The sequence below is a fragment of the Tursiops truncatus genome, chromosome 4 (assembly GCF_011762595.2).
Source record: "Tursiops truncatus isolate mTurTru1 chromosome 4, mTurTru1.mat.Y, whole genome shotgun sequence".
NCBI lineage: Eukaryota > Metazoa > Chordata > Mammalia > Artiodactyla > Delphinidae > Tursiops > Tursiops truncatus.
Window position 1 is genome coordinate 16978107 of NC_047037.1, and position 15057 is coordinate 16993163.

The 15057-nt window shown below is 38.1% G+C and overlaps 2 protein-coding genes across 2 annotated transcripts in view; one reads left to right on the forward strand and one right to left on the reverse strand.

The window, feature by feature from the left end:
* MED12L (mediator complex subunit 12L) overlaps window positions 1-15057 on the reverse strand; it is a 327546-nt gene that overhangs the window by 43839 nt on the left and 268650 nt on the right. The window contains exons 27-36 of the mRNA XM_019934361.3: window positions 12680-12879; window positions 9508-9696; window positions 8814-8888; window positions 8507-8697; window positions 7520-7681; window positions 5494-5605; window positions 3202-3291; window positions 2065-2174; window positions 1733-1868; window positions 782-943 (exon numbers count right to left, since the gene is read on the reverse strand). Coding sequence (XP_019789920.2) covers window positions 782-943; window positions 1733-1868; window positions 2065-2174; window positions 3202-3291; window positions 5494-5605; window positions 7520-7681; window positions 8507-8697; window positions 8814-8888; window positions 9508-9696; window positions 12680-12879 — 1427 coding nt within the window. The remainder of the gene's footprint in view (window positions 1-781; window positions 944-1732; window positions 1869-2064; window positions 2175-3201; window positions 3292-5493; window positions 5606-7519; window positions 7682-8506; window positions 8698-8813; window positions 8889-9507; window positions 9697-12679; window positions 12880-15057) is intronic.
* The window catches only part of P2RY12 (purinergic receptor P2Y12), a 45768-nt gene continuing 31915 nt past the window's right edge, over window positions 1205-15057 (forward strand). The window contains exon 1 of the mRNA XM_073803702.1: window positions 1205-1261. The gene's annotated coding sequence lies outside the window, so the exon portion shown is untranslated. The remainder of the gene's footprint in view (window positions 1262-15057) is intronic.

Below are 15057 nucleotides of genomic sequence, written 5' to 3' on the forward strand. Positions count from 1 at the left end.
ACACTTCCCCGTGCCTGTACCACACTCTGCCTTAACTCCTGGCTGACTCTTAATCCTCCAAAATGATTCAAGCGTCAATTTTCCTAAGGATCCTGTTCTGACTACCTACGCCACATCTGAATGTGTTGGCCCCTTGTCAGCTTCCCCTAGCACTCCGTACCAGGACACACAAATCTCACCACACCGTAATCATCTACTTCCTCTTAAGGGTAGGAACTCTGTCTTTCATCCCTGTGATCTCAGAAATCTGTGGCCGCTCAGTGTTCACTGAAAGAGTAACTGACCACTCTTCTCATATTCTAGAGAACCACGTTTAATATCTTATATATATATCAAGTGTTCATTAAATATTGTTCAGTTGATAAGGAAATAAAGTGCCCTCACTTTAAAAAAAATTTGTTTACTCAAAACAGTCACTACATGAAGACTTTACCAATAAAAACTTTCTCATCTATTAAACGTATTCTGTTTCCAATTCTGCAGTAAAATCAAACCCCATCTTTGCTTTTTTTTTTACATTAAGGTTTTACTTACTTTTCCCTTGGTGGGCTTCAGAAATTCACTTAAATTCAGGAACAGTTTTAAATGAAGATCTTCAAAGATCATTATCTGTATGATAATGCCAATAACCGTTGCATTTAAATGACAAGGATATGTTTTAAAAAATCAAGAAACAATAAAGTTAAGATGTTTTACATGCCCTATAGGAAGACAAGAAAATGCATTTTGTCTTTGTAAGTTCATGCATTTTTATATATAAGAAACAAACATTTACTCTTGCCTGTTTTTTGTCTATAGAGTCGAATCCAGCAATTTTGTTTCCTTTTGTGTCAATCAAGGAGCCCATAGGTTCACAAGTGATGACATCACATGTCTGTTTTGGCAAAGGTAGCAACTGTCGAACTTTGTCAATACTTTCTGACCGCTTGTCTCCCAGCTCTTTCTAAAAAAAAAAGGGAGAGAGAAGTAAGACAGAAATTACAATAAAGGCAAAAGTTAACAAGAAGGAAGTTCCATTTCCTTTTTTATAGCTGGAATGTTCTTTAACCTTGAAGACGGTCTATGGGGCAGCTTTCATTGAGAGTGGTGAGGATGTTTCATTTCTTCTATTTAAGTAGAAAATAGAACACATATAAGGACACCCTTGTTACACAACACACATCAGAGTGCTGAAATGACAAAAATCCAGAGTAGCATTTGCAACCAGAAGGCAGGAGCTGCAGCACGGAACACATTCCCCAACCCAGGGTCAGACCTCAAGGTAACCATCGGTTATTTTATTAGTAAGGTCATCGGGTATGTTAATTTTTTTTCCTGCATTGTTTGTTTGCACTTTATTTCAAAGACTGTGTTAGTGGCTGGTCAAATGAATTGAATTTAGAAATATCAATGCAAATGCTTATTTTTCAACTGCATGCTGCCAGTCGAAGGCCAAATTATCCTAAATCTAACGTTGGCATTTTGGTTATACATTTGATAAGGGATTTCTAAAGTTCCTTAAGAAATTAAATGTTTTATGAATATAATTATTTTAAGAAAAATCTCCAAGTTATATATACTTATAACTTTTGGGTACTGGGAAGCTGAGGTAAAGCAAATAGCAAAATAATCACATTACATTAAGTTGAATGCAATAAATAGTATCTAATTTAAGGAGTGATAAGATAACATGCACTAAATAACAAATCCATAAACAATGAGAACCCACAATATAAGCAGGTCACAAACTTACTTTCAGTTTCTTTACTAAGTTCATGTATGCGCGTTTGTTCTCTTCAGATCCCCCTGGGGATGCATTTGATAGGTCAGAGGCCAATGTTCCATTGATTAAAACACCCAGCATGTCAAGAACTGTTGTGAATAATTCACTAGGAGGAGAAAGAAAGCATTTGCACCTTAAAGCAAAACCAAGACACTCTTAAATAACTGAGCATTTTTATTTAAGGCACAGAATTATTAGTGGTACCGAAGAATATACGATGTGATAGAATTTGTAGTCAGTATATCGAAGCCTTCACTACACACGCATGCAGCAAAATCAGTGTGAAATGAATAAGAACATACTTGTTAGTGTGCATGTCGACGGTTCCAGAAGTAATGATCTGAAGGAGAAGAAGGGCCCAATCTGTCGTCCACTGGGTGCTTCTCTGCACTGTGTCAAACATTCCTCCCACCTTGCACATAAAAAATACAATGAAAAAATATGCACGGTGTTACAGAGAAAATACCACCCTCACCACTTTATGCAACCAAATTTTGATTGGTTTAAAAATTTTTTTAAAAGGTGCTCTAGTTTATGGATTATCTTGTCTTCTCTCTCACCTAGCTATATATTTGCTACTCTTTTTGGTTCCATTAGAACAGGAACTGGTCATTCCAAAAAAAAAAAAAAGAAAGGGGTACTCTAGTGTAGACATGTCATCAACATGAATTACATACTAGTATAATTAGCTTTCTTTTGTCCCTAAATTTCATGATATCCAGTTTCATGACGTAATTTTCATCTAATTAAAGCTGAATAGATCAAAACCGTGGGACTCAATTATCTACAACTTTGTGCTGTCAGTTACTATTGAATCTAAGCCTGTTGTCATAATAACACTTGGAAATACCCAGTAACAGAGAAGTAAAGACAAGCGCCCAGGGCTGCTTGTTCACGCGCGGGAATTAATAGCAAATATCAGGCAAGCCATCTTCCAGAGTAGCTTTTATCTGGGCTGTACACTGAGAAAAGGAAAAGTCAGAGGAATGTGCAGTGGGCAAGGAATTTTAAACTTCTATAAAACCTCCCTGTGGGGATTTGTCTTTATGACCAATTTGATGGAAAGTTTGATAAAATTTTGCCTTAAAGGACGTTTTAATACAGTTTTTAAGCAAGTACGGTAAAAGCTAACACATCTCAAATTAGTTCTCTAAGACCTACTCTTGGCACAAATGGAAAAGAGAGAGAGATTCACTGCGGGTGAGGCGCAGAGGGCAACCCAATGCCTAAAATACCTACTGCTGTCCAGAAGCCAGACCAGACAGGAAGGACAGTGGCCAGGAGGACAGAAGGTTTGAGAGACAAGGAAGTAGTAGAGAGAGCAAGCAGCAGGCCTCACCTTGGAATGGAAACTGTGGCCACAGCAGGAGTGGAAAGCTGGAGCTATTTTCACATTTAGATAAGTGTAATGAAGGGAGAACACTAGAAGCGTCTCTTACCAAATTCAGGCGGAGCTGCAATGCCTCGTGCATCATCTGTCGTGCTTTTATGTCATCTTGGTACCGTTCTTCTCTCCAATTACTTAAAATCTAAATCAGAAGACGAATGAAAGCAACCCCCAAAACTTGTTTTCCCTGTTAAATTTGATTTTTCTCATATTTAAAGTTAAATTGAGCTTTTTTACTGACAGTCAAAAACAACTTCTTAGTTTAATAAATTAAAAACCAAGGGGAAAATAAAATTTTGCTTTCCTCTCCTTCCTCCACGCAGACAGAAATCTGACTATTTCTTTGTTTGGTATCTAATTACATACCCTGTTAAGAAAAATCTTATCTAATTACAGATCCTGTTACTAAGTCTTAGAAAATGCTGTAGAGGGTCATCAAGTTAAGCATTAACAAAAATAAAGATTATTTTTAAAATGCATCATTAAACTGGTCTTATAAAGATAAGTATAAAGACAGATAGAATTACATTTTATATCAGTCTTGTCCTGTATTTCTAGGGACATGCTGTGAATCCTAGCAAAAGTATTATTCTGATGTTTCATTGAAGGCTTGCTAGTTTATAAACTTGTCTTCCTTGATAAAGATATTGTAACCTATTTTGAAAAATATGACCTATTGGACATCAGTGGCATATCAATTTATTAAGTAACTGCTTCCTCACTGATTCAGACAAATGTTGGGAAGGGAAGGGTTGCTTAGCGAAGGCAAACCACAAGTGGGGAACACCCAGAATCAGATATAAGCAAAAAAATCCCAAACAAACCCATACTGCCATGCTCTGAAATAGGGCACCAAATGAGAATCATCTCAAAAGAGCTGAAATGAGTCGTATGCAGAAGTAACTGAGCCCAAGAGATGACTTGTAAGTACACCTCATGGTAAAAGGAGAGCACTTCCCAAATATCATCAAAAGATACGGATGAACCTTCCCCAAGGCAGGTGAAGGGTACAAGGCAGTTAACAAAACACACACGCTGTCATGGAGCTGACATTCTGATAGCGGGACAAATAAAAATAAGTGGAACAAGTGGTATGAAACCAGGGCAAGGGGATAGAGAATGACTGTGGTCCTACTTTTAGAGAGTGATTGGCGGGGGGATGTGGGGGGAGGACTAAGGAGGTGACATCTGAGCAGAGACCTGAGGAAGTGAGGGACCGGCCATGTTAATAACTTCCAGGGAAGGGGAGAAAACACGCAACGGCTCTGCAATCAGAATTTGCTTGGCAAGTTCAAAGAACAGTAACATGGTCTCTGTGTACAGAGTGGAGTGAGCGAGGCCATGCCGGGCAGGAAACAAGGTAGAGGTGGGAGCCAGTGCCCAGTCGTGGAGGGCCATGTAAGCCTAGACCCGGAAGTTTTATTCTAGGTATAGTAAGAAACACTGCAGCATTTTGGGCACTGGAAAAATATGTGGTTTACACTTAAAAAGGATCACTCTGGCTGCTGTCTAGAGAATAAGTCTCACATATCCAAAAGGGAGCGGATGACGAGAGGACCAAATGAGTTAAGTGTCTTGTTCATGTTCATCTAGTACCGTACCAGAAGACACGGTGTCACAGAATCACAGCCCCACGGGAGGTCTCCATCAGATGCTACCGCAGGATAAAACATCCCACATAACCAAGTCTACCCGCTCTGCTCCACTCTATACTTTCTAATTCCACTTTGATCACTCAGTTTCCTTGCGGTACACAGAATATAAGTGCTCTGAATAGTGACCAGGAGAACTGTGATTGGTGGAAAGGCAAAGTCCAAAGTCTTTGTAAGTGAACCAAAATGCCTTCTGATTTATAAATGAGTATCTTGTGCACTTGACCAGCATCAGTCTGGCTCTCGCAGTAAAACTGAGTTTCTGAACCTACATAGCTCAAGCTGAGACCCTGCCTGCTACATGGAAGCCCAGCAGAGGAAGTGGAGAGAGGTCCCTTTTGTCGTACTGCCATGTCCCCTGCAACACAGATTGCTCCAGGACCTCTCCCATGAGGCAGGGTCAGGAGAGGAGCAGATATGACAAAATTATCTGCAATCTGCAAAACGTTACTTTTATAGTCTACAGACATTCACCCAACACGTAATTAATATTATACTATCGTTAATCTCATGGTGACTAGAATGCCAGGTAGGAGAACGGGGCATGGACGGTGTTTTCCTGCTTCTAATCAAAACATGTTGTGCCCTTATTTTAAGGGCAGTATTTGAGTTTAAGCTCAGTATCTGAAAGGAAAACAAATGAATGCCATTAGGAAAATACCTGCCTGGCTCCATATTCTACTGTACTTTACCTGGTTAACTTGATTCTGCAGAGAGGTTAGGAGGCCTTCTCGTTGTTCATCTTGTCCCTTAAGGCAGGTAAGGACCAGGGAGAGGAATGGTTGTTGACTCAAAAGAGACATACTACAAAGGAAGTAATAACAGCAGATCTAGTTAGAAAGAAAGGATTACTTCATGTGCCACATTGATGTCTTGCCCTCGGGTTACTGGCTCTTATTTATTTTACTGTTACAAAAGGGAGGGGAGTAGTAAATAGCCAGGATTACTTGAAAAGTTAAATCATATCTCTAACTAATATGGTTAAAAGTCACTGCAATACTTCTAAATAATTTAATATGTTCTCTTGCCCTCGAGAGAATTCGCAAACTAGCATTAATTCGTACTGCATACGAGTGTGCTGGGGGGTGCAGGGAGAAGAGAACGTGTAGTTTCCATCAGTAAACGGAATTTAAAGGTACACATCAGGAGGAGTATCACTTTATACACAGAATAAAATGAAGAAATTGTAAACTTCTCTTTCACAACATTCGTATTTTAGGGTCCAGGAAACAGGCCTATACGATTGTTCTGCCTGCTTTGTTTTTCAGCACATTTCTCAAGACCAAACAGCTGGGTCTGGGTAGAGCTAAGTAAGATGCGCACTGAGGTCTGAGGACTCCAAAACCAGAACGCTTGCTAGTGAGCTAGGGCACAGCTCTGCCACATCCCCCAGGCTTGACTTGTAAAGTGGTTTTAAGACGTCTGATAAAAAACCCATTTTAAATTGTCATTTTAGTACCATTTCTTCCATGACCAGGAACAACTGACAAAGCATACTGACAAACTAACTCTGCCACAGCGGAAAGGAAAATTTCTTAAGATGAGATCGAGGTCAAAATATTTCAATCTGCTTCATCTTACACCGGCAGAGCTGAGAGAGGCTCACTTGGGAAGAGCCAGCTTCAGACTCTGACACACCATCTCTGCTCCCCGTGGGAAGTGTGGCAATGCACATGCCATCACCCATTAGCAAATCGACTTTGAGAATTAAAACTGAGTCATCTGGTTGATTAATAAATACTGGCAAAGATGACAAAACAACCCAACAGCATACACGCAAAGCGAGGTCAACACCAAAAGGTATCAATATTTCAGTTAAGAAAGGAGAGCGCAGACTCAGAGGCCAGACCACCTGGGTTTCAACCCCAGCTTTACACCTCCTTAGCGGTGTGTCTTTGAGAAATTTACTTCACCTTTCAGTGCCTCTGTTTCTTCATCTTTTAAAAAGGATATGATGAGAGCACCTATCACATATGATTGCTGTGAGATGTTCACGTATGTGTATAATGAGTTTTATACAGAGGTTGGCATTTCGTAAGGGCTCAGTAAATGGCAGCTACTAAAAAATATTACTGATTAGGGGGCAAGAAACCTGTATGTTCATGTTTTTCAATGTTAGGAATTTCCTTTTACTCCCGGGGCACTAAATTCATCACGGTTTCACATCAGAGTGTGCTTATGTTCCTTCTCAGTAACATGGTCAGTTTTCCAATAAAATTACTTGAAACCTTTTCTAGGGCATAAAATTTTAAAAACATTCAACTTGGAGGCTTATAAGTTAATATCTAGTCTAGAACAAGAGTCCTAAATGTTAAAAAGATTAGTAACTATTTCAGGGTCCAGCATGACAGAATCATAAATTATTCTATGAAATTGAAGCATAAGTACCTAAATAACAAGAAAAACAACAACAACAAAAGACCTGTTGAATACAGGGACCAAGTGGATGTCCAGATTTGATTCAGCAGGTCTGAAGTCAGTATTTTTAATAGTGTAGCAGTGATTGGGGTACACAGGCAGAATTGAGAGCTAGTGTACTACATATTATAATCTGGGGTCTTTGAGGAACAGGGATTTGCCTAACAGAATGTTCTCAGTTCCATATAAAGATGAAATTTCAATGGACTCTGAGTACAATGAGCCTGTGCATCTGTAGAATATTGGATTTTCTCGACTGCCCTTTAAATTCTCACATAGAAACACATCTTCCAGACGTACCTTTTCTGTTTTTGTCTGTCTCTTTCCTTTTTTGAAGAAGAACCCAAGTGCTGTCCCTTCTCCAGCTCCTCCCCAGCAGCTTTCAACACTCTTCCCTGCACAGAAGTCGGCAGCCTAGCAATTAGGGGGGCTACCAGCCACACGCCCCTGCGTTCAGAGGAACTAAAATCAGAAAAAGATGTTATACCCAAGGAGGCATCCTTTTTCTCTGCTCTCACGGTTCTCATAGAAACTCCAGAGCATAACTTTTATGCACAAGACACAGATTATTCTAACATTCCCCCTTTTACTCCTATACTATCTTTCCTCTTGCCAAATACCAGACATTTGCACACACTCTTCAGTCATGCTTATGGAAAGCAATAAAAGGTGGGGTTCTGAGGGGATACGATAACTAAACTTTTTTTTAATTCTAGAAAAGTGTTTTTCTATGATTCTGGCTTTCTGAGCAGTAACAGTCCTTTTGTCTAACAAGCGATATACTTTTCTGTCATGGTTAAAATATGAAATGTTCTGATTATGTTTAAGTATGTAAATAACCAATTTTTAAAGGTTCAAAATTCACTAGTTATACTTTACACCTAAATGATGAAATACAGGTCTATCTGCCTTTTGTGATTATCATTTGAGCAAAACTGCCAATTAATAAAGATGGCAGAAAGAGTGTTTATTAGGAATAAACATATTAGGAATACCATGGAATAGAGCAGCCTCAGGGCACACTAGAGAAATTCTTCTGTCCTGAATGTCATCTGTGGTTCCAAGGAGTCGGGGTCTGCTCAACCTAATATTTAGAACACTAAGATATCACCCACCCCAGCAGCATGGCCCTTTAACATATTAAATAATGATAATGGACACTTACAAGTAATTATTTTCTTCACAATCCTGCAGCTTTATGAAAAAAATAACTGCATTATGAGAATAAAATGTACGGTTATGTGTGAAAAATTAATGATAGCCTCATAAAACTACAGAAAAAAATACCTTAGAAATGTCTTTATTCCATTCTGTCTTGTGCTACTCGTATCGGTACTTCCAATCCCGTTTGGGTTGAAGAGGCCCATACCCGAATTAGAAGAGTTATTGTTCAGGTCGGCCGACTGCTGGAATACCTCTATTGTTGCCTTGGCAATATTGTCCAGTAGGTTGTTCATTTCAGCCACCGAACCAGAGCCCTGGAGTTAGACGTGAGAAAACCAGCACGCATGTGTTTTACTTTATCCTCAAACACCAACGTGGTTTTGCTTTTCATAAAATTTTGTACACATACACGCTTTCAATATATACTCACAGGGTCCTTCAAGCACTGTTTGATCATTAACTGAAGTTCCAGCCAGGACTGCCTCAGGGTCCACTGCTCAAGATTCTGGGGAAAATGGAGTGAACACATTAGAATATTGAACGTGTTTTAAAACGTAATAATTCCTTGCACTATTCTCTTCCTCAAGAAACAGAGGAATGATCATACACAATAAAGGGATTTATATGAATCAGAAGGCTTCCAAGTCTATTACATATGCTCATTATAAACACAAAGAAATAAATAGGAACTTTAAAATAATGTGCCTTACTCTGCTAGGCACTGTAAATGAATAAGACAAACATTTCTTCTCCCAAAATCTATCTAACCAACCACCTAAAAAAATGATTTCGATATTTTTTTAATAATATACTTAAGACAGTCCCTCTACAAAGCTTGTTTCTCACGTAAACACAGTACTGACTTAACACATCAATATTTATATAATGGTTATACACAGTTTGCAGTATCTGTACTACCCAGTAATAAAGTGTGGCAATTACACGAAACAGAAAATTGGGGGAATAAAAATCCCAATTTTTCAAATCCCAAAAATAGAATTAATTGAAGTTAAGAATTACTTAGCAATGAAAAAAAAAAAAAAAAGAGGCACAGTAACTCTTGCTATAAACACAAAGAATGTGTCAAATAACAAAACCACAATCTTTATACTATTATCACTCACCTGAAGAATGCGTTTAATGTGCTGTCTTTGTAGGTTGTCCCCCTCTGTACATTCTTTAATGCCATGAGGATAACAGATCAGCTGCAATAATTTCTGTGCTTGCATATTTGAGAGCACAGGGTCCAAAATAAGTTCTTTGTCTGTGCATAATCTTTCAGGTTCTTTTAAGCAATGCTCTCCTACCCATTCCTAAAAATAATGCAGCAGTTATATTGACAGGCAGAGACTTTCATCAATATGTATACGTAATATGTACTAAACTCATGGTGCACAACAGAAAGCGGACAGGAATCTTCCAATTTAAAAAATATTAGATGGAAAAAGTGGGAGGGAAAAGGCTTACAAGCAAATTTTCTAGTATTTTGACTCCTTAAAAATACAAAGTAGAATCTTGGTTATAGAAAATTTTTAAAAAGGAATGCAAAAAAAGAAATAGGCAAAAAATACAGCAGGGGCAGAAAAAGCTAAATAAAGAAAATACTGGTATGTGTTTTCAGTCAGAGAATGAGGCCTTGCTCTAAGTAATGTTTTGTAATCATTTTTTTTAACTTCCTATATAACAGTAGTGATTCTATATTATAATATGTATTCTTCATTTTTATGGAATGCACTATAATATATTCCACTGAATAGATAGGACATAGTATAACATTGAGAAAATTGTCTTCCTTTTTTGATATCATTATGAATAATGTTACCACTGTAAATAAATATTTGTGCACATGTATTCTCTGTACAATTATTTTCTTAGGATAATTTCATGGAAGTGCAATTGCTGGGTCAAGGGGGATAGCAAACATTTAAGGCTATTGATGCATATGGCTAATGGACCTCTGGGGAGTTTCCACCAAATTAAAATTCTTTTAAACAGCTTTTCTTCATCATTTTTTCAAAGGCAAGTTCTTGTACTAGATGGGGTAAGAAATCATCAGAAGTACTAGAGCCAAACTTGAACCCAGATATGTTTCTGAGGAAACCTGTTTCTTAACCACCTCATCAGTGGCTCAAGGCTGGCTGTCCATTAAAATCACCTGGGGAGTTTGTTAAACTTCCAAACCCAGGCCCCATATCAGAGCAATGAAATCAATCTCAGGTAATGCTACCCAGGCATCAGCAATTTGTTAAGCATCAAAATATTTTTTAAACTCTCCAGGTGACTCCAATGTGTACCCACACTTAGAAACCAACGCACGGCTCGGTACCCTCTCAACATCTATATGACTAACAGCTAACTTTTACCATGGTTACAGTATACCTTAAGAAAAACATGACCCTGTCAACATTATATCTATAGCAAAGTGAAAAAGAGTATATATGGTAGGCCTTTTTATAGAAGGAAGGAGAATTTAATGCAAAATGGAAAGAAAAACCAGAAATAATGAAATTGATCACCTAGGGCAGGGAGGAACCCAGGGTAGGAAAGATGAGGGAGGGAGATGTACATCTCTCTGAATACACACTATTGCTCCTTGACCTTTGGAAGTATGTTACTCTAAAGACAGAGCTAGGGTAGAAAAAGAAATCTAAACTGAACACAAACAAAACCAAATGAAATCAACTCTATTTCAAGTGAATAACATATCCACACTGAAAGAGAAAGGTCAAATAACTTTTTAACATAATACTGTAAACGCTTAGGGAAAAAAGAGCTACAAACAAATCCTCAGCTCCTTTTAGTAGGCTGGTTTTTCACAGTGGTATAGTGGTAGTAATTCTGAACCTACTTCAGGTGTTTTGTAGAATTCAACCAATGAGTAAATGGTTGATGTTATTGGTAGCCAGGGTTCTTACTGTGGAAGAAGGCGGTATTAATGTGGAATGAGGGAATGCAAACAAAAATTTGTGCAGTTTGATTGGAATTGGAGGTATCGGTATAAACTCATGCTTATACACACACACATTTATGTACATGGATGTTCTTTTCCCCCTAGATCTGTCTGCTGAAAGGGCCTAGAAGCAATGAACACACATTGTGCATAGCAACAAGCACACGTAGTGCTCGGATCTTGGTTTCTAAATACCGTCCTCTACTAAATGGAACCAGGGTTCCATGAAGGAATGAGTAATTCCAGGTCTGGGGCAGGGAAGTATAAGATAGGCCAGAAAGTAAGAAAATACTTGTTATTTAAAAAAAAAAAAGAGAAAGAGACGTGTCAAAATAACACAAGAGTCAGCATGAAAAGATTGATTCACACTGGACAAATGTGGGATAATTTGAACATGAAAATAACTGAGGACAGTATATTATAACATATATGAAAACAAATGAATGAGTGGAAGGAAGGGAGGGAGGGAGGAAAAGGGTAGGCTCTTCCTAGAGTAGAAAGCAAACTGATAAATGTGGAGGGAGTGGAAGAGTTGGGAAAAGCCATTCTGCAACCATTGTAGTAAAGACTGGTGTGGACAGGAATCAGAATGGATGCTATATGTGAGGTGGGGAAGAATGATGAGGAACAGAAAACTTGCACTGTCTCAGAGTGTGTCCCCAAAACTGTTTATTAATTGCAAGGGAAAAAATAATAACTATACAATAGAAAAATCAAAAAACCATACAATGGAGACAACTTGATCAAAATTAACGTCTCCGGTGAGGTGCAAATGAACCTCATGTGCCTTCAGATGTGATTACCTGAGAGGAAAGAACATAACATACTTCTACAGTATCCTGGCCAGCAAAGCATAATCTGAAGCTAATCTACAGGAAACTTCAGACAAAGCCAATACTGGGACAACTGACAAAACTGGAATGTGGCCTATAGGTGAGAAAAAATTACCATGCCAATGCTACATCTCCTTACTTTTGATAACTGTAGTTCGGTTATGTTAATAAATGCTGTAATATTAAAAAGTAAAGAAGAATAATGCATGCCATCTACTCTCAAATGGCTCAGTAAAAAGAAAAACATTAAAAAGTATATGAGGCCACATTCACACACACATAGAATTAGGAAGCAAATGTGGCAGAATGTAAAAAATGACTGAATCCGTATAAAGGGCATACTAGAGTTCTTTATAATTATTACAACTTTTCAGCAAATTTGAAATTATTTCAAAATAAAGTTAGCAGGAAAAAGAGGACCACATATGTACAAGTTTCCTACAATATTGGGCATTTCTCTCCAAAGAACAGTTACATACTCAAAGTTAAAGGCCAATTAAATCTGAAGAATACCTGTTGACAGATAGTCCTCAGTACATATCTAGCATATTCTCTTAAATTGGCAGTTTCTATGGAAATGCTTTTCCCACAGGATTTTGAATTTTGTGAGGCAGTCCAGATATCATCAGCATTTCCATCACGTCGTAAACCCCTCACGGTGAAGTCGTCATTCTTTAAAGAGCTGACATTGTTACTGCCAATTTTGGCATCTCCTAAATAACAGAATCACAAAAGCAAAATCACAGACGTTCAAAATATTGCCAAATATTTGGTAAATAAATGAGGCAAGCATTCAGGGATTTAAAATATATGAATGGGATCATCATTGCATAGTCAGTTGTTCAGCAATAGAGAGAAGGGATTGAGACAGTAAATGCTAGAACCCTGAGAAGTTTCATCAGACATGGGAAAAAAACCAACCAAACAAACAAAACAAAACATGTTCAAGACTCATTCTTTATTTCGTTTACAGAATTAAGTATGCTTTCACCAAACTTGGAAAGGCCATTATGAATCACACTTAATCATCACAGAACATTGATTTCACCAATATTTCAAGCATGAACGGTATTCAAATTCATTTGACTTATAGACAAGGAAAAAATGGGTTACTCACCCTTCTAGATGTCCCTTTTCCATTTCTTCTCTTACAATGACTTATTTTCTATCCATAGGTCAAGAGAAAAGTTTTGCCTTAGCCCACCTTACTAGCAACTTCTTGACAAGAGAGATTTATTTCCCTGGGAATGGAAAAGGGCAATGCATACTAAGGAAGCCCTGGAAAACAGGGCATTCATTGAATAACCCATGTCTTTCACTTTCCTCTCTGTAAACATCCAAATTAGAAAACCTCACCTGATCAACCTCTAATACACTCAATAAAACGAAGCTCAGGAAAGTGTTTTCCTCATTACAAGGTTCTGGGGCCGGGGAGGGGAACTGAGCAGAATGGTTGAATAGCTGGAAATAAGAAATCTTCTCTAGCCATGAAAGACGAGTAATTGTCATATTTTAAAAGTGAGAAATTAATATAATTTGATAAAGATTGCCAAATGACAACAGAGCCTCCAAACTCTTGCCTGTTTACCCACAGGATCGTAAGCGTTGAACAGGAAAAATTCCTGGAACCAACAAATGAGTTTAGATGAGGCCCTCACGGCTTCACTGTAAGTGAAACGAAGGCCGGGTCAGTGCAAAAAGCCTTTTAAAACCCACAGGTCAACCAAGAAAAAGTTTTGACTCTGCTAAAAAAATTTTCAGAAAATCAGAATTGCTTAGTGAATATTTGCTTATAAAATCATAAGAGGAGGGGAGGAATAAATAATACATTTCAACTCATCAATATCTTATTAGGTATTATACATTTCTCATTCAAATACTCATACAAAAAAGTACCAAGTTCACTCCACTCACAGACGTTTGTTTAATTCAACAGAGCTCTTCAGGAGCTGAAACAAAGACCAAATTCTACATGTACCAACATTTAGCATGTTTTTTCCAACCTTAGGTGTATAAACAACTATTTCCACACCTTGAAGTAAACTACTACAGAAATTAGAAAACAAATTCTATAAAACAACCCTATCTCCCTAACTCGGAATAGATCCTAGTGGATAGGACTTGAGAGAACATTGAGAACGACATGGTGAGGTAGATAAAACTGCAAAAACAAAACAAAGAAACAAACACCTCTGCCAGTTCTAGTCTAGGAGATCCTCATTCAGTTTAGATGTTAGGATGACAGAGAAGGTCTGGAAGGCTGTGCCAGCACCTTCTGTAATGGTAGAGACAATAGAACAAACACAGTGTTCAGGGACTGCGTGGTCCAAGGGTCTGCTGACATTCAACTAGCCTGATCCTGACTTCTCAGACCTGAAGAACCCTCCATGGCTTAGGAAGCTGTAAAATCTATCAAGAACTGGGGCCAATTAAAAAGGTCAAGGAAAGGCAATCAAAGAAAAATAAACAGGTGATTATGCATTGAGATTAAAATATGGTTATCTGGATAGTTAAAGAGGTTGGCAAATTGTACTTGGGATTAGACCGGTCCTACAAATCAAGGGGATAATGTCTAGATGGGACGCGTCTTGGTTTCTGCCATTAAAATGTCTATCACTTATGCATTCACACTTCCAACATTAGTGTATGGAAAACCTACTCTTTAGTTTCTCTCATGGGCATTAGAGATACCACAGCAAAAATGTGAGTCCCTGACTTCATGGTACGTACATATATTTATTAAATAGAACTGACCAGCCAGCTTTCCTTTCAAACGTAGTCAGAGTAGAGCAATATGACTGACATGAGCATTTAATGTTGGCTGTACAATATTACAAGCTCAGAGGAGAGGGTGTGGCCTCCCGTGTGGCTCTACCTTTCCCTTTCTACTA